This window comes from Glycine max, chromosome 8 (assembly GCF_000004515.6).
Source record: "Glycine max cultivar Williams 82 chromosome 8, Glycine_max_v4.0, whole genome shotgun sequence".
Classification (NCBI taxonomy): Eukaryota; Viridiplantae; Streptophyta; class Magnoliopsida; order Fabales; family Fabaceae; genus Glycine; species Glycine max.
The window spans coordinates 13,611,776-13,631,005 of NC_038244.2; the positions used below are offsets into that span (position 1 = coordinate 13,611,776).

The 19,230-nt window shown below is 36.0% G+C and overlaps 4 protein-coding genes and 1 pseudogene across 7 annotated transcripts; 2 read left to right on the forward strand and 3 right to left on the reverse strand.

Moving 5' to 3' along the window:
• Positions 1-268: 268 nt before the first annotated feature.
• Positions 269-3,223, reverse strand: LOC100809768 (1-aminocyclopropane-1-carboxylate oxidase homolog 1). Its single transcript, XM_014779037.3, has 3 exons — positions 2,579-3,223; positions 1,402-1,723; positions 269-698 (listed from the first exon to the last, which is right to left on the reverse strand). The coding sequence occupies exons 1-3, from the start codon at positions 2,962-2,964 to the stop codon at positions 453-455; spliced, it is 954 nt and encodes a 317-aa protein (XP_014634523.1). The 5' UTR covers positions 2,965-3,223; the 3' UTR covers positions 269-452.
• A 1,202-nt stretch (positions 3,224-4,425) lies between these two features.
• On the reverse strand, positions 4,426-5,978 carry LOC102660171 (1-aminocyclopropane-1-carboxylate oxidase homolog 3-like). The gene is made up of 2 exons (XM_006585352.4): positions 5,463-5,978; positions 4,426-4,911 (listed from the first exon to the last, which is right to left on the reverse strand). Exons 1-2 carry the CDS (start codon positions 5,466-5,468, stop codon positions 4,657-4,659), a joined length of 261 nt encoding a protein of 86 aa, XP_006585415.1. The 5' UTR covers positions 5,469-5,978; the 3' UTR covers positions 4,426-4,656.
• Positions 5,979-6,830: 852 nt separating this feature from the next.
• LOC100804251 (elongation factor 2) lies at positions 6,831-11,032 on the forward strand. The gene is made up of 4 exons (XM_003531450.5): positions 6,831-6,964; positions 7,878-7,915; positions 8,005-8,092; positions 8,403-11,032. The coding sequence occupies exons 2-4, from the start codon at positions 7,913-7,915 to the stop codon at positions 10,841-10,843; spliced, it is 2,532 nt and encodes an 843-aa protein (XP_003531498.1). The 5' UTR covers positions 6,831-6,964; positions 7,878-7,912; the 3' UTR covers positions 10,844-11,032.
• A 156-nt stretch (positions 11,033-11,188) lies between these two features.
• On the forward strand, positions 11,189-13,404 carry LOC102666849 (elongation factor 2-like; annotated as a pseudogene).
• A 194-nt stretch (positions 13,405-13,598) lies between these two features.
• On the reverse strand, positions 13,599-19,211 carry LOC100305901 (UDP-glycosyltransferase TURAN-like). 4 transcript variants are annotated; one of them, XM_006584416.3, is made up of 17 exons: positions 19,074-19,211; positions 18,849-18,961; positions 17,979-18,012; positions 17,787-17,842; positions 17,563-17,703; positions 16,969-17,117; positions 16,767-16,856; positions 16,598-16,670; positions 16,449-16,512; positions 16,246-16,360; positions 15,779-15,945; positions 15,591-15,701; positions 15,449-15,510; positions 14,715-14,767; positions 14,539-14,614; positions 14,298-14,426; positions 13,599-13,903 (listed from the first exon to the last, which is right to left on the reverse strand). In XM_006584416.3, the coding sequence occupies exons 1-17, from the start codon at positions 19,078-19,080 to the stop codon at positions 13,886-13,888; spliced, it is 1,458 nt and encodes a 485-aa protein (XP_006584479.1). In that variant the 5' UTR covers positions 19,081-19,211; the 3' UTR covers positions 13,599-13,885. The 4 variants fall into 4 exon arrangements, with proteins under 4 accessions (XP_006584479.1, XP_006584478.1, XP_040874177.1 ...); XM_006584415.4 differs by lacking the exons at positions 17,563-17,703; positions 17,787-17,842 and adding an exon at positions 18,131-18,260; XM_041018243.1 differs by lacking the exons at positions 18,849-18,961; positions 19,074-19,211 and adding an exon at positions 18,131-18,239.
• Positions 19,212-19,230: the final 19 nt, after the last annotated feature.

Sequence of the window (19,230 nt, forward strand, 5' to 3'; positions counted from 1 at the left end):
TTACTTGGCTCCAACTCAAAACTACTTTCTGTCAATATTAGACCTTTTCTTGGCTTCCAAGTTCCAAATATATAATTAAGAATTGTCTTTTTTTTTGTTTCGTCGGAATCAACTTAGGTATCAACAATTAAGAGATTTACAAAAGATCACACACACTATTAAACCAACTGAGCTAAACCAGCAAGTATTTTGTCTTTTGGTTCAGTTGGTTAAGGTATGAAAATTAGTGGATAGGAACAGATAACAATGTTGTAACCAAAAGCAGCAATTCCTCCTCACCTTTCTTCAATTTAATTTATATCTTAAATACTACTCAAGTCTCCATAAAGATTAATTTTACCGAGAAGCATGCAACATGTCTTGGTTTTCCATTATTGAAGACACCTTCTAAAATTCACTAGGATTATAGGATACTGTAAAAAGGTATGAAGATTACATGCAATTGTTCACAGTCACAACTTGAAGTGTGATAGTCCGGAAGTTCCAATGCCCTTTGCATAGTAATATGTCAAGTACTCTTTTAAAGAAACGTCTCTGTATAGTGGTAGATTTTCTTTAGATAACAGCTCCTTGATTGGACCATAGACTAGTGAGTCATCACCATCTGTTCTAAACAACGATGCAACGGAAATTCTTGGACCTGGATGATTTGCTAAAAGTCCGTGCTTAACACTGATGAACTTGTCATTAGTAAGAAGCTGCACAAAAAGGATCACCACTATCCAATTCTTATTTCATGTGTGTAGCCTGAGCTACATTTTTAGATAATATTCACAAAAATGTAAAATAAGAACTAAGTAATTCTTGTTTGAGCGCGGAGCCTATAAAATAACAACAAAAGAATACATTATAGTTCTTATCGAAGTACTCAAGATTTAAGAATAAATCCAATGGACTTTTGATTCCTCTTCATTTCAAGATTTTATCATACAAATGTGTGACATTTTTTGTTTAAATCACAAATTGCAATTTATAATGAATAGAACAATATAACTAGTGTGTAGAATGGATTAACTAGAATATTTTGGCAATAACAATATGAATTCATATTGGTAAAATTTTAAGTAAAGAAGTTCTAGCTATATAGTATTTTTTTTTTAAAATAATAAGCACGTAGGAGGATTTAACTATATAATTAAAGGAAAATAAAAAGGGCAAGTGGGTTGCCTAGCCAAATCAAATTCCAAAAACAATATCTTCTGGCTTGCTAATGGTCTGCAACCATATTTCAACTTCAAACTATTCCTTGCATTTTCTATTTCAAATTTATTATAACACATGCACTTTAATGTTGCTTTAGAATCGGGCATAGTTAACTATGATGCTGGACATTGTGCTTAGCCTCAATAAATTACTTATTAAGCAGTATGAGCATGTTATTTTTACGCATAATAATTTTACCTGCAAAAGATCCCCAATGTTTATTACAAGGGCTCCATGGATGGAAGTTACATCAACCCATTGATTGTCATGAAGAACTTGAAGACCACCTATCTGATCTTGCAGAAGTATTGTTATGAAGTCATTGTCTGTGTGCTTTCTATTTCCCATAGTTAATTCAGGCTCAGGGCATGCAGGGTAATAGTGACATAGAAGAAGAAACCATTCAGCACAACCGATTTTTTCAAGGTGAAAGCGATTTAGGCCTAGAGCCTCTGATAGTAACTCAAACAATGTAGAAGCAAATGCCTTTACTCTCTTCGAGTATTCAACCACAATATCTCTGCAGGTATATTATCAACACATCAACATAGAGAAGTTACAATTAGAATTTGTTTTATTTTTTCTTTTGAGATGACAATTTAGAAAGTTAACTGTAACTTACATTGGCAAGGTATCACATCAAAGTTGATTCCTAAAAATCATGATTCATGGGAATGTGTAAAATATGTGCAGAGTGAATTTTAAAAAAATGGAACAAAAGGTATCACATCAAAATCTATTGAAGACTTTCTACAATAAAAATGAGCAGAACAGCTATACTTACATAGGCGATGACATGCGGATTAACGAGTAACACATTTGCTTCATTTTCTTAACCAAAATTGCAATATAGAATGTAGTCATGTAGATAACATCATCAATTAGAAACTACCATAACTATCCTAAGAAACTGGAAAATTGTTATTGAAGTTACATCATGTGCAAGGACTAATGCTAAAAGTTGTAGAAGCAAATGTCTTTACTCTTTTTGAGTATTCAACCACAATATCTCTGCAGGTATATTATCAACCCAACATGGATAGAGAAGTTACAATTTAAAAAGTTAACTATAAGTGAATTTGAAAAGAAAAAAAAATGGATGACATACACCACATCCAAATCTAATGAAGATCTTCTACAATAAAAATAAGAAAAATTATACTTACCGTATAGAATATTATAGAGATCATGAGGAATAAGGACTGTAATAGATTTGCTATATTTGCATAAACAAAATTGCAGTATAGAATAGATGTCATTACTTAATAGAAACTATCATAACTATCCTAAGAAACTAGAAAATTGTTATTTAAGTTCAAGTTCAAGCATGTGCAAAGAGTCAAAGACTAATGCTAAAAGTTGTATGATCAAAAACCTGCAAATTGCTGGCAATTCTTCTGCTTCTGGTGGATGAGGTGCCATCACACAACCAAGTGTGTCCCTCCAATTAGCAGCAGGATCATGGTATAGACTATAATTGGAAACATAAGCAACTTTTCTGTTCGGATCACAGGTGTAGTACTCTTTTCTCACCTTCACATCTTGTTGGTGAAACCTGCCACTACCTTTGATCATCTCATCCAGAACATCACTTGGAATTTCACGCTTTATGACCTGAAAGAATCTCCATTTCTCACATGCACCATCTCGCAAAACAGGATCATCGCGGATGCCTGTGAGGTCAATGGTGGGAATACTGAACTTTGAATTTGGTTCACTGGTTGAGCCTTCACTGTCATTAGTGCGTTCACAGTAGAACATTCGCAGAACTTTTGTCGCGCCATTTTCTACCAGTCCTTGGACACCGACCTTTGAATCATCAAATGCCTTGAGCTCACTTTTCCTGTCATAACTTTAAACTGTTCCTTCCTCCAACTCATCTATGCTTGTCACAGCCATATTTTGAGGCTGTTCTATGCATCAATTTTGTAATGAAAGGAGCAGGTGGAAGTGCTTTGGTTTCAATTTCAGTTTTCCATAAGAGTTGAATAAACTAAGGCATTCTTATTTTCTTTATCTGGATTCTCTGCACAGAAGACAAATAAATTATTGTTATACTGTGACAACTTGGATTAAACAAAGTAACTAAGTACGAAATTTTTCAAATTTTGCTTAGTAGAAGCGTGACAATCTACCTAAAGAATAGGTCAGTGGAATCAATAGTGAACTAATATATTTAAGTATGTCTTTAATCTAGGTCTTGATCTGGAAGCTATTGGCTTGAATTTAAAAGTAAAACCACCCTATCCTCGTTCATGCGTGGCTTAAGAGTTAAGGATTATATAGTTTGATAATTGGGTACAATTTTTAAAATCCTTTTATATGGTACGTGGTTGCCCTTAATCATCGTATATGGGGCACATGGAAACGAACAAAAATGCATTTTTTTATGATGGTCATATGTTTGATCAGAACTTATCCATCCTTCCCAATACTTTACTTTAGGTGGGGATTAGTATTTCTACTAAAGAAATTTAGCATGAATAGGACTTCCTAAAAAAAATTTAAAAAATATGAATGACAAACCGACAAAGCATAACAAAGAAATTTCCCAGTCAATATATTACTGATTCATGGGCAGTTCAGCCCTATTGTGCTGAAAGGAAATCGCATGAGTGCTAGCAACACACCACACTACTCTCAAACATGCTCCTTTTAACACTTACCAGTTATTAGTTAAAATTTAATGGAAACTAAAAATTAGGAATAACTGAATAAGACTCATTAAGTAAAAAGTGGACCTACGAAATTACATTATTTCTAATAAATTTCACTCAATAATAACTAATGTGATCAAAAGGGTTTGTTATAGAGTGAATGGTTAGTATTTCTCTTATAAAGAAATATCCTTTTCTATAGTGCCCTATGGCTCTTTGACTTCACATAATTCCGTGTAAATTCGGTTTCCTTTCAGACTTTTCACACATAAAATTTCACAGATGCAAGAATTGGTGCTGTAATCCAGAACACGTGGTCACTAAGTTAGTTATTCCATCAGTCTTTAAAATTGGTCATTAAGTCAGTCCCCATAAAATGGGTTGCTAAGCTGATCATTATAAAATTGATCACTAAATCAATCATTATAAAATGGGTACAGCACATTTGAACGATTATGCCTGTAAACAGCTAGTGCCAATAACTTGTTTCTTTCGTTTATGTTTTGATGCTCATACTCTCTAAGAATTCGTGTAATTGGTTACTGTTAGAAAGTATTTTTGGCAAAGCATAAATTCACTAGCTGTAGCTTCATATGAAGATATAAAATCAACACAAGCAAAGTGTTCTTGTGTCACCTCACACGATATATTATAATGTCTCAGTTACAAGACGAGATAGCACAAATTTCCAGTCCAACAATAAGATCCTTAACCATATTGAGTTTGATAAATGTTATAATTTCTAACTTATCTAATTAATTCATTTGTAGTGCTAAATAAGGCACATCAGTCCAACTCAAATCCTGAAGTGTTGAAGTGCAGAGGTTCCACCAAGACCTTTAGCATTGAAGTGGCGTACATATTCCGCAACTGTGGTTTCTCTGTATTTGGGATGATTGTCTTCTGATAATAACTCTTTTATAGGTCCATAGAGTTTCGGTGATGATTTAAGACCTGCGCTGAAAAAGCATGCAATAGATAATATTCTTGGACCTTTGAGATTTGCCAGCACTCTATGTTCTACGCTCTTGAATCTGTCATTTGTTATCAGCTGCAGTTCAAGAAAGAAAAAAAATAATTAACCACATTCACTAAATTCATTTTACATATCATAGGAAGCGATAAAGTTGCAAAGTAGTATCAGGCTTTCTGCAAAGTTGTAATATTGTTTAATAATATCAACTTAAAAATATGATGCTCCTAACAGTTATTGAACCTGTAAGGGCTGAAATACATATTAAGCATCAAGAGCCATAACTCTTCATGCCAAGTGGAGAGACAATTTATAGCCTACTATGCTACTAGTAGGTTAAATCTTATTCAGGAATCATGATGCACACCCTTTATGCATACTAATTTCATACAAGTATAAACTTATAAAGCGAAATGAGTTTAATTTCCATGCATTGTCCTATAAATTATCTTAGAAATGACTTTTAAAATAATTACTAGAAAAGATTACCATCATATCATATATGGCAATCCAAGTTTTGATTACAGTATAAAAAACTTTACACTGTCAATACATATTAAGTTTGCTAACTATACATTGACCTAATTAAGTGGCATAAAATTCAATGTAGTATACATATATTAGCTTACCTGCATACTACTGGCAAGTCTTCAGGTTTTGGAGGATTAGGAGCCAGGTAACACAAAAAAGTGTCCCTCGGCCAATTGAGTGCTGGTGAACCATAGAGATAATAATTGCTATTATACACAAAAGGTCTCATCTAATCCCGATTATATAACTCTCTTTTCACCTTATTATCTTGTTCATAAAACCTTTGCACCCCATCTTTCAAGTCCTCTAGAACCGTCACAGGGATGCCACGGTTCACAACCTGAACCGTCTTGGCGTGAACTCGGTTCTTGGCCAACTTCTGAAAGGTCTACAACAGGAATAATGTGTTCACCTAAAGTTGAGGCCTTCACTCGTCAGGGGTGATGAAACAATGTTGGGATCTTTGTGATCCCTTCCTCAACAAAGCCTTTAACACCAGCTTTTGAGTCATCAAATGCTTGGGCTATCAGGGGGTTGAGCTCCACAGTGCTTTGAGCTCTTAGGAATGTCATTACTATTCCACTTACCTACCTTTGGTGGAGTTTCATTAGGGATGATGCTGCATTTCCAACATCTAATCGTTAAAGACTTCCAAGAAATCTAAGTAGCTTTTCTTTATTTAGAAGTCCTTATTTCTTTTTATTCTTATAACAATTTAGATGCCTATCTAGTTTTGTATTCATAGATGGGAAAATGATAAAGTTTACCTTATGTAATATCTTCTTTAATAATGTATCAACATCATTTTTCCTAAGTCTTTGACTAAGTGATTGACAATAATTATAAAAGATAATTAAATTTATTTTTATAAAAAATTTAATTAATAAATATATGTGAATTTTTTGTTTAAATTTCAATAGACAATTATGTTGAAAATGAGATTTCGTTACACACTTTGACAATTATGTTAAATTTCTATTTTCTTTCTGGTTGGCTTTGTTGGGCTTCACACTCCAGTTTGGCAGTTTAGGAAGAGAGCAAGAAGACCTGACTCAGCCCAAAAGTGCACACCATTGAAAAAAGATCATGTCAATTATATTTTTTCAAAGTTTAAAATTATGATAAAAAGAAAGAAAAATATTTTCGATTCTTATCAATTATATTTTTTTTATAAGGATTCATGTTATTTATATTAATATATATCATTTATGTAATTAAAAAATCATATATTTTGTGTAAAATAAATCGTATTGATTTACTGCCTCAATTTAACATTTAATTTAAAGAGACTTTCTATCATATTTTTTTGAAAAATCTTTCTATCTTATCCTAATAACTCCAAATAAATAATAAATCATTATCATCATGATAATATGAAAGAAAGAAAAACATCGGGCCAAGAAGTCAATCAGGCGTGAGAGATCTAGGCCCAAGGCCCATATACTTTAGAATTTCGTTTGCATTGCGTGGTGGATACAACCCTAAAAAAAACACTACACTTCTCTCTTCGTGTCTCTCACACACACCACTTTATATACCCACGCAATAGAAGGGAGTGCTACTCTCTTCGCCGCTCTCTCTCTCCTTCTCGCTCTTTCAGGTTCGGTTCCTCTCTGCCTCTAATTTTTCACTCGCTTTTCCTTTGCTTCTTTGTTTCCGAAACGATCGGTACCTTTGGTTTTTCTCTCTTCCGTTTATTATCTTCAGATCTGTGCTTTACTCAAATGTTCAGATTCCGTTTTGTTGTTTTCCTGCGTGCTTTTTAATAAGCTTCTTTCTTGTTTAATACTTTTCGGTGAATCGGTGTAGTTTTGTTGATTTGCTTGTTGTCTATGTATGGGGTTTTTGCTTTCGCTTACTTTTATACGGAATAAGAATAATCGATTGTTCTGCTTTTCTTTTTTGTTGTTGTTTAGTAAGCTTTGATATGAATTGATTGAACATGATATTAGGTGATCCAAATCTAAACAGACTTTTTTTAAATTTTTTTATTTCGTCTTTGTTCGGTTGTTTTACTTTCTGTTTGTGAGTGATGGATCTTGGTTCAACACACACCGACGCACTTGACTGTTGAGATGTTTTAGCTCTAGACGTGCGCTATTGTTTTTTGATAATTTGTTGAATATTATTTGCGTTCCCTAAAATGATAATTTAGGGTTTTAAGCAAATCGCATTATGTGATGAGCCCGTTTGCTGCTTTTGTTTGAAATTTAAAGTTTGTTTTTTTTAAACAATCCAAACTTATTTCCTGAGGGAGAATAAGGAATTATAACTGTTCCAAGAGAGAAAATTTTAGGTGTATATTAAGATGAGATTTTTTATCTGTTATGGTCATATTTGTGGTTTTTTTTTTACTTATTTGTTTTTTTCAATTTGTTTATGACCGAGTTATGACAACAAATCTTTTGCATCCTTTTTGCTCTCTTTAAATATCTCTTTTTTCTTTTTCTAGTTTTTGTTGCCTGCATTAAGTATCTTGCTATTTAGCTAACGTTGGTGTTTTAATTTTTCAGCTTTGACTTTTGTTGGAAACTAAGGCCTAATCAAAATGGTAAGTCAATGAAGAGTGATGCATGATTTGTGTTTATTTACTTTGGCTGATTGTTTATGATCTGAATTGGGATTTGTCTACTTCTGCAGGTGAAGTTCACAGCTGAAGAGCTACGTCGTATTATGGACTATAAGCATAATATCCGTAATATGTCTGTCATTGCTCATGTTGATCACGGTATGGATTTAAAACTAAAAGATAGCGGTTACTTTCTCTTTGATGTACCTGATTGTTATGATTTTGTTCCCCTACCTTTTGTTTTTGAACAAAGATAAATATCTTTGGTGTTTGTTTGACAATAAATTTTAAAGTTAGGCCTTTTTAAGAAGTTCCTTTTGTATCAAAAACTGCTGTTTATATTTTACTAAAGAATGGTTTATAATCAAACTGTGTAGCTGTTTATTAGCATGTGATGTTTTTTCAAGTTATATAATTGCTTTACTTTTCTTGTTCACTGATAATTTATTGTTTTGCTTTTGAATTACAGGAAAATCAACCCTCACTGATTCTCTTGTGGCTGCTGCTGGTATTATTGCTCAAGAAGTTGCCGGTGATGTCCGTATGACTGATACCCGTGCAGATGAAGCTGAGCGTGGTATTACCATCAAGTCTACAGGTATCTCACTCTACTATGAAATGACTGATGAAGCTCTCAAGAGTTTTAAGGGAGAGCGCAATGGGAATGAGTATCTTATCAATCTCATTGACTCCCCTGGGCACGTTGACTTCTCATCTGAGGTTACTGCTGCACTCCGTATTACTGATGGAGCTCTAGTTGTGGTCGATTGTGTGGAAGGAGTTTGTGTCCAAACTGAAACTGTGCTAAGACAAGCCCTTGGAGAAAGGATTAGGCCTGTTCTGACTGTCAATAAGATGGACAGGTGCTTCCTTGAACTCCAGGTTGATGGAGAGGAGGCTTACCAGACATTCCAGAGGGTTATTGAGAATGCTAATGTTATCATGGCTACATATGAAGATCCACTACTTGGTGATGTTCAGGTCTACCCAGAGAAAGGAACAGTTGCTTTTTCTGCTGGTTTGCATGGCTGGGCTTTTACCCTGACTAACTTTGCCAAGATGTATGCATCCAAGTTTGGAGTTGATGAAGGAAAGATGATGGAAAGGCTCTGGGGTGAAAACTTTTTTGATCCAGCCACAAAGAAATGGACCAGCAAGAATAGTGGTTCTGCTACCTGCAAGCGTGGGTTTGTTCAGTTCTGTTATGAGCCCATCAAGCAGATTATTAACACTTGTATGAATGATCAGAAGGATAAGCTGTGGCCTATGCTGCAAAAGCTTGGGGTCACCATGAAATCTGAGGAGAAGGACCTCATGGGTAAAGCATTGATGAAGCGTGTCATGCAAACCTGGCTTCCAGCAAGTAGTGCTCTATTGGAAATGATGATATTTCATCTACCCTCTCCATCAACAGCCCAGAAGTATCGTGTGGAGAACTTGTATGAGGGTCCTCTTGATGATCAATATGCTTCTGCTATCAGAAATTGTGATCCTGAAGGTCCTCTGATGCTCTATGTCTCCAAGATGATTCCAGCATCTGATAAGGGGAGATTTTTTGCCTTTGGCCGTGTATTCTCTGGCAGGGTTTCAACTGGTTTGAAGGTGAGGATTATGGGACCTAATTATGTCCCTGGGGAGAAAAAGGATTTGTATGTTAAAAGTGTGCAACGAACTGTCATTTGGATGGGAAAGAGGCAAGAAACTGTAGAGGATGTCCCCTGTGGTAATACAGTGGCTATGGTTGGTCTTGACCAGTTCATCACAAAGAATGCAACATTGACAAATGAGAAGGAAGTCGATGCCCACCCTATCCGAGCTATGAAGTTTTCTGTCTCACCTGTTGTTCGTGTTGCTGTTCAATGTAAGGTTGCATCAGATCTTCCCAAGCTTGTTGAAGGTCTTAAGCGGTTGGCTAAGTCAGATCCTATGGTTGTTTGTACCATTGAGGAGTCTGGTGAACACATTGTTGCTGGTGCAGGAGAGCTTCATCTTGAGATCTGTTTGAAGGACTTGCAGGATGATTTCATGGGTGGAGCTGAGATTATCAAATCTGACCCTGTTGTGTCATTCAGGGAGACTGTTTTGGAGAGATCATGCCGCACCGTGATGAGCAAATCACCCAACAAGCACAACCGTCTGTACATGGAAGCAAGACCATTGGAGGAAGGTCTTGCTGAGGCCATTGATGATGGCAAGATTGGACCAAGGGATGACCCCAAGGTTCGTTCCAAGATCTTGTCTGAAGAGTTCGGTTGGGACAAGGATCTTGCCAAGAAAATCTGGTGCTTTGGCCCTGAGACCCTTGGACCCAACATGGTGGTTGATATGTGCAAGGGAGTCCAGTATTTGAATGAAATCAAGGATTCTGTGGTTGCTGGATTCCAGTGGGCATCAAAAGAAGGTGCTTTGGCTGAAGAAAACATGAGAGCCATCTGCTTTGAAGTATGTGATGTTGTGCTGCACGCTGATGCTATCCACAGAGGAGGTGGTCAAATCATTCCTACTGCCAGGAGAGTCTTCTATGCTTCCCAGATTACTGCCAAACCCAGGCTTCTTGAGCCTGTCTACCTGGTTGAAATACAGGCTCCTGAACAAGCTCTTGGTGGAATCTACAGTGTTCTTAACCAGAAGCGTGGACACGTGTTCGAGGAAATGCAGAGGCCAGGTACCCCACTATACAACATCAAGGCATACCTCCCTGTCATCGAGTCCTTTGGTTTCTCGAGCACATTGAGGGCTGCAACATCAGGCCAGGCCTTCCCACAATGTGTGTTTGATCACTGGGACATGATGTCTTCTGACCCATTGGAGGCTGGATCACAAGCTGCACAGCTTGTCACTGACATTCGCAAGAGGAAGGGCTTGAAGGAACAGATGACTCCTCTCTCCGAGTTTGAAGACAAGCTTTAAATTTGTTTCATGAATTATTTTACTTTGAACTTAGTCGAATTTATTTTCTCTTGTGAACAATGCTACTTTAGATTTAATTTCTGTTAGTTTTGTTTGTGGTTTTGCCCGTGAATGTTGTAATGCTGTTATTTGGTCCTTGCATCGATGTATTTTTGCTCTAATAGGATTTTGCATCGGTGTTGGTTCAAATTATTATTTTGCGAATTTTGCTTGAAAGATAGTATTTTCAATAATTGTGTGGCGCTTTTGTTTTTGTGGCGAATGATCAAATGAGAACTTGGTAATTGAATGCAGCTGAAGATATTTTAATTACTGGTGTAGACCATGTGTGGTTGATGATATAAAGTCGGTGAAGTGAATTGAGACTAGTTTACAGTGATTGCCTAAGGAGTGAGGTAAAACTATTTGATAGTTTGGCCCAGGTTTGATGTTTATCTAACATCGATTAATCGGAAGAATGATATAGTTTGAAAATTTAACCCAATATTTAGATTTGAGTGTAAATATAATACCTACAAAATTTTCAAATTTGAGAAATAAATACCTCTAATTTCATATCTTGACTTTCCTTTCTAAACTTAAAGTATATCCTATGGGTCTTAGTACATCTTTCTACTTGATCCCTTTCTAAATAAATACCTCTATTGTTCAATTGTTTCCTACCTTTAACCACATTTAGGTTTACTTGATCTATTTTTTTATTTATTTATTTATACATGGTTTTCCTTAGTAAAAACTTTTATTCTAGTCTTAATTCTCGAAGGGCGTGGTTTTACTTAATCCAATAATATTACAATAATAACTTATGTATGTATAGTAGAAGAAAATTAGAAAAAGAATGGAATAAGTTTTTCTATATATTAAAATTAGCTTTTGTATATAAACATAGTTCTCATCTGAGGTCATGGCTGCGCTTCACGTCACTGATGGAGCACTTGTGGTGGTGGACTGTGTTGAGGGTGTCTGTGTCCAGACAGAAACTGTGCTGAGACAGGCCCTTGGAGAAAGGGTTAAGCCTGTTTTGGTTGTTAACAAGATGGATAGGTGCTTCCTTGAACTCCACCTTGATGCAGAGGAGGCATACCTTACATTTCAGAGGGTTGTTGAGAGTGCAAATGTGATCATGGCAACCTATGAAGATGCAGCACTTGGTGATATTCAGGTATACCCTGAAAAGGGAACAGTTGCTTTTTCTGCTGGCTTGCATGGATGGGGTTTTACACTCACCAACTTTGCCAAGATGCATGCTTCCAAGTTTGGAGTTGATGAGGCAAAGATGATGAGTAGGCTTTGGGGTGAGAATTTCTTCGACTCTGCTACCAGAAAGTGGACCTACAAGCATACCGGGACTTCTACGTGCAAGCGCGGCTTTGTTATGTTCTGCTATGAACCGATCAAACAGGTTATTGAACTTTGCATGAGCGACCAGAGGGATGAGCGGAGGCCCAAGTTGCAAAAGGAGTTGACAGGAGACAGGAGAGCATATAATATCTGCTGCTGGTGAGCTTCATCTTGAAATCTGTTTCAAGAACTTGCAGGAGGATTTTATGAATGGAGCAGAGATTTCAATATCTCTCTTTCCGTGAGACTGTTTTAGAGAGGTCTTGCTGTACAGTGATGAGCAAGTCACCTAACAGACACAACCGTCTGTACATGGAAGCAAGGCCCATGGAGGCTGGACTCGCAGAGGCTATTGATGATGAAAAGATTGGACCAGGGGTTGCCCCAAAGATAGGTCTAAAATATTGTCAGAAGTGTTTGGTTGGGAAAAGGATATGGACAAGAAAATATGATGTTTTGGCCCCGATGGTAAAGGACCCAACATGGTGGTAGATACTTGCAAGGGCGTACAGTACCTCAATGAAATCAAATGCTCGGTTGTTGCTGGGTTTGAGGGAGCATCAAATGGAGGTCCAATGGCTGGTGAGAAAATGCGAGGGGTCTGCTTCAAGATTTGTGATATGGTTATTCATGCTGATGCCATTCACAGAGGAGGTGGTCAGATCATTTCAACTGTGCTAGAAGAGCCTGCTATGCAGCCATGCTGACAGCAAAACCGAGACTTCTTGAGCCCGTGTATCTGGTGGAAATACAGGCACCTGATCAGGCTCTTGATGGTGCATACAGTGTTCTTAACCAGAAAAGAGGGCACGTGTTTGAGGAATGCCAGAGGCCCGGCACCCCACTTCACAATGTCAAGGCATATTTGCCTGTTATTGAGTCATTTAAATTCAATGCTCAAACTGGGGGGCATGCCTTCCCCCAGTTACTATTTGACCATTGGGATATGTAGCCATCTGATCCACTAGAACCTGTCACTCCTGCTGCTGCTCGTGTTGCGGAGATAAGAAGGAAGAAAGGCTTTGATGTAGAAATGAGGCCTCTCTCTGAGTTTGAGGACAGACTTTGATAAGTCAATAAGTTAGTTATCCTAGAAACAAATAGAATATAATTTATTTTTTCTTTTCCTAGTTTTTGTTTATATTTCTCAATCTTGATGTTACATGATATTAATTGTAGTTTCTCAATCTTAATGTTACACTGAAAATGGTTTTTCTTTCTCTCTGTTTTTATTATTTTAAATTTCAAATTTGCATCTTAGCTTCCCCTTCGTTAATTAGATTTTGGGAGAGTTGTCCTAAGCTTGTATAACTAGCATGGTATCAAAATTGAACTCTAAGTTCACCAGAAAAATCTTATCTAGAAGCTTTAACCTCATTTTCATCGAAACATATGGACCAAGAATCAAGTCATATTCAAAGGAAATGAAATCCTAAATCATAAAGTCAAATTTTACAGAGAACACTTGTTTGCAACTTCATACACAGCAAGTCAACAACAAGCATATGTTGGAAACCCTGCTGCATACCTATTTTGTACAAGACTACAAGGTAACTCTGACTTGGAAATTGCCAAAACTTCTTCAGGTTTGCATGCAATCAGCACATAGTACTAGTCAACTCTCCACTGGATCAGGCCAACAGCTTGATCCAATAATACTGTTAGAGAAGTTAAAGATGTCTTCTAAGAATCAACAGTGTGTCAAAATCTTGACATAACCTGCAAAATCATATGCTCTCATTTTAGGTTCACAAGAGTAGGACAAATTGTTGATCGCATGTATCAAATAGAGATGTAGAAAAATATTGTATTTTTTCCCAATTACAGGTAGTGTTATAAATAGGAAACTAGGAAAACAGCTGGCACTAGTCTAGGTCTAAAAACTAGGATATAATCTTCTATTTAAAAAGGTAACTAAACAATTGAAATCCCTAAAGTAATGGAACGAATATCTACTGCTAGCTGTGCATAGAAAAAAGCAGAATCAGAAGATTCTGTCTACTTGAAGATTTTGTCTATTCCGATAAATCGGGAATTGATCACTGAGACACACTACCACAAGAGTAGATGACCTGATAATGAGATAGTGCATAGCATTGCAGAATGAACTTGCCTCAGTTATCAGCGGCTTTGCCTGTTCTTCCCATTCAGTAGCCCACCTTGCTGAAGAACCAGTTTCTAATGCACCATATTTGAGGACCTCCAAAGCTTCACAGTCATCAGGAAATCCCTTGAAGAGAAGCTGTGTGGATTCAGGGCACCAAATTAGTATGCTCTTTGCTCAAGTTTTTAACAGACAAAACAATGTAGTTCACATTAAGGGAGTTGCAGCTTGTAATCATTAACAGACTTACCAGAAGTTCATCAGCTAGCTCAGACGAAGAAGAGAAGAGAAGACCATTTTTGTCAAGTCTAACCAGTTCTCTAATGCTTCAAGAGGGTGAAAACTTTGACCCATAAATGAAAAGAACAACTTTTTTGAACTTCAGAACAAGTCACAAACAATTTTCCAAGGAAGTAGATAGCTTACCAAGAGTATGAAACAGCACGAACAGGCAGCCCACAGCCAAACATATCCACAACCTGGAACAGTTAAAGCATAATTTTTTAAAAAATAAATTGAAAGTGAAAATAGGATTCAATGGTTGTTTTAACACACTTTCAAAATGGAGCATACTTAACAAAAACCGGAAATCATCATTAAAAAAACCCTAAAGTTTAGCTATCAAAATATCCAATACAGAGTTCAGGACATTAAATTAAGAGGAAGAGCTAATATTTAATATCATACATAAAGAAGAGCCATGAGAGATTCAAACCAAGGTCTAACTTGAACCTATCCCATGGTGCAGAATTAACTGAAAATGGCAAGCTCGAACACCTCAAGAAATATGAGAAGCCTTAACCCATTCAAAATGAACTAATTAGCCAGAATATGCATACAAGAACTAGCACAGAACATTATCTTACGATTTATATAACATAGAGCTAATAGACTGTACAGATGGATATATACTCTAATGAAGCATTTGAGTTATATGAAAATGTAGCTAGATGATTTCAATCATTTTATAGGAGAACCCACATGATCAACATAATATTCATCACAGTTTGATGCCCTAAAAGCTTATGAGTGCAATGTGGCTTAAATGATATGAAACAGCATATTATTCACAGGGAGGTTAATCAAATTATTAATATAACCATGAAAAGACATTGCTAACAGCACATCTTTCTTTGTACACTGACATATAAAATGGATACCTTCATTGGAAGGTCTAATCCTGATGATGACATATGCAGACAAACACCTAGATCAGCTGATCCTGAAATTACCCAAAACTGTTAAATCAAGAATTTCACCACAGTGCAAGGTCATTTTTAAAACAAGGAACAAACAAAATACCTAGCAGTAATGGATAATCATCAGCTGACAGCCACATGGTACGAAATGCCACACGTTTAAGTTTCATTCCCTTTATTGTTGCCTCATACTTTTCTTTTTCTGGACCTTTGCCTTCATCAATGAAGATCCCTCATTAGAAAATTCCATACGATTTCCAATAGTACAGAATGAAAAAAGAAAAACTATACCAGTTATGATGAATAACAATCTGGGATATAAACATTGTTTTGCATCAGATATTTCTTTCCACATGACCTCTTCATCTACTGAATCATCTTCACCTATTATGGCAGCAACACGTCTATCATACATTACAGCAGCTTCCAAGAGAATGGCAAAATCTTTGTCTGGTGTCCTGAAAGTGGCACAAGTCATAAAATAAACCACTCAAGTTTAGCTAAGTAGCCCACAAATATAAGTCAAGATTATCCCAGTCAACAGAGGTTTTCTATGGCTTTTTATTTTTCTTGTTTTGCTTCATTTTTCTCACTGAAGGTCCATCTATAACTAATTTCTCAGGAATAAAGAAAGTGTCTATTTTAGAAGGAAAATAACCTGTGTTGTACCAAGGTTTCCAATAAAGAAAAAACAAAATCTCCTGAAAATCACAACATCCATACAAGCCAAAGGAGGCAATTCATAATAGGATACTTACCAGCTCATACTGCTTACAACAAGTGCTGGTCTATTTGGCTTCAAATATATGTTTGAACCAAACTCAGTTGTAAACAGAGTTTCATTTTGGCGATGGCTAGCAATCAATGAGGTTCCTGTAAGAAGCAAGCTCATTAACAAAAAAAAAAAAAATGTGCTAACAACTAAGATCAATATGTATCTGGATTTTAAAACCTATCTTACCATTACTAACACAATCTCTGACACCGAGAGGCTGAAACAAGTCCTCATTTAATCTGCAAAACAACTGTAAGCTATCTATATTATATATGAAAATCTCTAAGAATGCTTGATAAGTAATAATAACCATTGTTACTAAACAACTAGATCACCTTATGCTTATGCCTCTCCTCCAGTGAAGATGGATGAAACATGTCAGGAGGCAGATCATACAAAACTGTAGCACTAAAAAATTAAGAATTAAAAAATAAACATCAAATTTCTTCACAGCAACAATTTTATGTTAAACAATATATTTTAACTTTGAGTTGACTCTCCTACTTTATTCCCCAGTTCTGAGCCAATTCATGCAGCATTGCTTTTGTTACACAGAGAGAAGCATCTGCCATTTTTCCATAATGCTTCTCAAACCTAATGGGAGCCAAGAAAAATAATCACATTAGCAGCAACCTTGAAAAACCGAAGCCATTACAGACCAAAAATAAAACCCTCGTGTAAAATTTAAAATATGCTAAACTAGTACCATTTATATAAGGAGACAAAATGACTATTTCTTCCCAATGACAGTGCAAGTAGAGTATACCCAAAATTATGCCAATCTATAACAAAAGATGAATTTCTCAACCAGCTGGCCCATTTTACGGCCACCAGGGTTGGAACTGAAGGAGGATTCTGCACAAACAAAGGAATGAGATAAATTATGCATATGAAATCAACCGTCTCTAGTCATTCTGGTTCGTTTATCAATGAATCATTACACACTTAACATAACCAGATATTAGTTAATATTTAATTAAATATCCTTCAAAATGTAGAGTTCTTAACATCATCTGTGAAAAAAAGATACTGAGGCACTAGCACTACGGAATTTCTCTAGTAGCCCAAACTGACCTAACACAAACTACTTGGCAAAGATAGTTTTATTATTTATTTAGCTATAGGGATGCTTCTCAAACAAAGGCTAAGATCCAAAACAACAATTAATTTTTCAGGTACAAGTTTTCCAACATTATGTCTAACTTAGTAAGAACAAGGAGCATTGAATCTATCAAGTAAACCAAAAATGTAAGCTCAAATGTTGAGGGAGAAAAATAGGAAGAAACCCTAAAAGGCTAACCTGGACAATAAAAATATCAGGAGATGGTATTTTTACACAAAGGAACCAAAGAAGCATGCAAAATTGAACCAATGGCTTCAACAAAAGCATTATTGATCGAAGTATCTTTGGTAAACTTTGACTGGCTGTTAACCACTGCTTCTGAAAACTTGAAAAAGTTCCAACTCTAGTAAAATATGAGGATAACTTGTCTAGAAAAGATTAGTATTAGTCAGCATTGATACCATTACGTAAATATGAATAGATGGGTTGGCAAGAAGTGCAGTATGGGGCTCTGAACCTGTTAGAAATCATCATTAAACAAGAAAATTTACTCAAGCTGAACAAAAAATTAGTACCTAACTCCATGAATTACTATACTAATAAAAATATAACTCTAATGATTCATTATAAACAACTTGAAATCAGAACGGTACCTCCATATGCAACAATGTCAACCTCCAAGGAAGCCTGCAATGCCACATAGAAGAGCCAGTAGGATCAATGAACAGTAGCACAAATAAAAAACAAATTGAAATGCTTAAACATTACAAGGAGCTCATGAATCATGATTAAATGTGCAAAATACCTAATGATCATGCCTACACGGGAAAGAACGGCCATTTATTCCCAGTTGAGGAAATCGAAATTCCAAACAATATTGTACGCATATATTTAACAACATAATTCAATACTGCATGACAATACCATCAAGGTTCCTGAAAACAAATAACCAGTTAGCCACTGTGATTAAATTAATACTCAAGTCATGACCATATGTAACAACATCATGCACTTTCCAAACATTAAATTACCAGAAAAAGAAAAGGAAAAAAAAATGAAATCATGAGCATCAACTGGATCTCAGAAACATCTAACAGCAACAACTACCAGGTCAAGAGCTCTCAATTGATTACACAAAAACTTGAAATACATAACCTGATCAAGTCTGCATTAAAATTCAAGAATCATGCTCATAAAAATAGAACATCTATTACACCCAGTGCAGAATCCCAGACATCATAATTTCGGTATGATCCTACTCCCAAACATTAAAAAAAAAAAAAAAAAAAAAAAAAAAAAAAAAACATCACCATTTACAACTTTTCTCAAACCAAAACTAGAAACAGAAGAATTATTCAAAAGCCTCTAACTACTACTACTTTTGTCATGATGCATGTCCTGGCAAACTTACAACTAACTCAAAACGCTCACGTGAATTCCGACATAAAAAAGGGATAATCAAATAAAATTAAGCTAAAATTAAATTACTGAAGGAAATTATAGAAATTGAAAGAAAGAAAAACCTGATTGGCGAGTGAAAGAGCGTCGTACTGCATTCGAGGGCTTCGTCCAATGTCACCCAAAACCACTACACACGCTCTCCCTCTTCTTCGTCTCTTCTTTCCATCGTTTTTCCCTTCAATTTTCAAATTCCAGAATCAAAACCCAAAGAAACGATTCAGCAAAAACCCTAATTGAAAACCCAATTTCCTCGGAAAACGCAAGAAGAGAGAAAATCAAAATCTCACCTAACATTTCACGCGCGTCAATGGAAAATCAAAATCTCGTAGTTGGTGACAGTAACACAGACTCAAGGAGAAAAGAAAGAAGACGAAGAATCGGGTCATAAAACGACCCGTCAATCGGTGGTCCAACCCGAACCCGAATTGATTTCGGGTCGGTACA

Bases quoted from the DNA above. Each gene is read 5' to 3' on its own strand.
- LOC100809768 (XM_014779037.3), bottom strand. From the start codon at position 2,964: ATGTTCTACTGTGAACGCACTAATGACAGTGAAGGCTCAACCAGTGAA. The intron at 1,724-2,578 runs GTTTTTGATCAT...ATATACCTGCAG, and splicing joins GAATTGCCAGCAATTTGCAG to AGATATTGTGGTTGAATACT. The intron at 699-1,401 runs GTAAAATTATTA...CTTTTTGTGCAG, and splicing joins ACATTGGGGATCTTTTGCAG to CTTCTTACTAATGACAAGTT.
- LOC100804251 (XM_003531450.5), top strand. The intron at 8,093-8,402 runs GTATGGATTTAA...TTTGAATTACAG, and splicing joins CATTGCTCATGTTGATCACG to GAAAATCAACCCTCACTGAT.
- LOC100305901 (XM_006584416.3), bottom strand. The intron at 16,857-16,968 runs GTACTAGTTTAG...GGCTCCCATTAG, and splicing joins TTTGTCTCCTTATATAAATG to GTTTGAGAAGCATTATGGAA. The intron at 15,702-15,778 runs GTATAGTTTTTC...TCATTGATGAAG, and splicing joins ATTGTTATTCATCATAACTG to GCAAAGGTCCAGAAAAAGAA.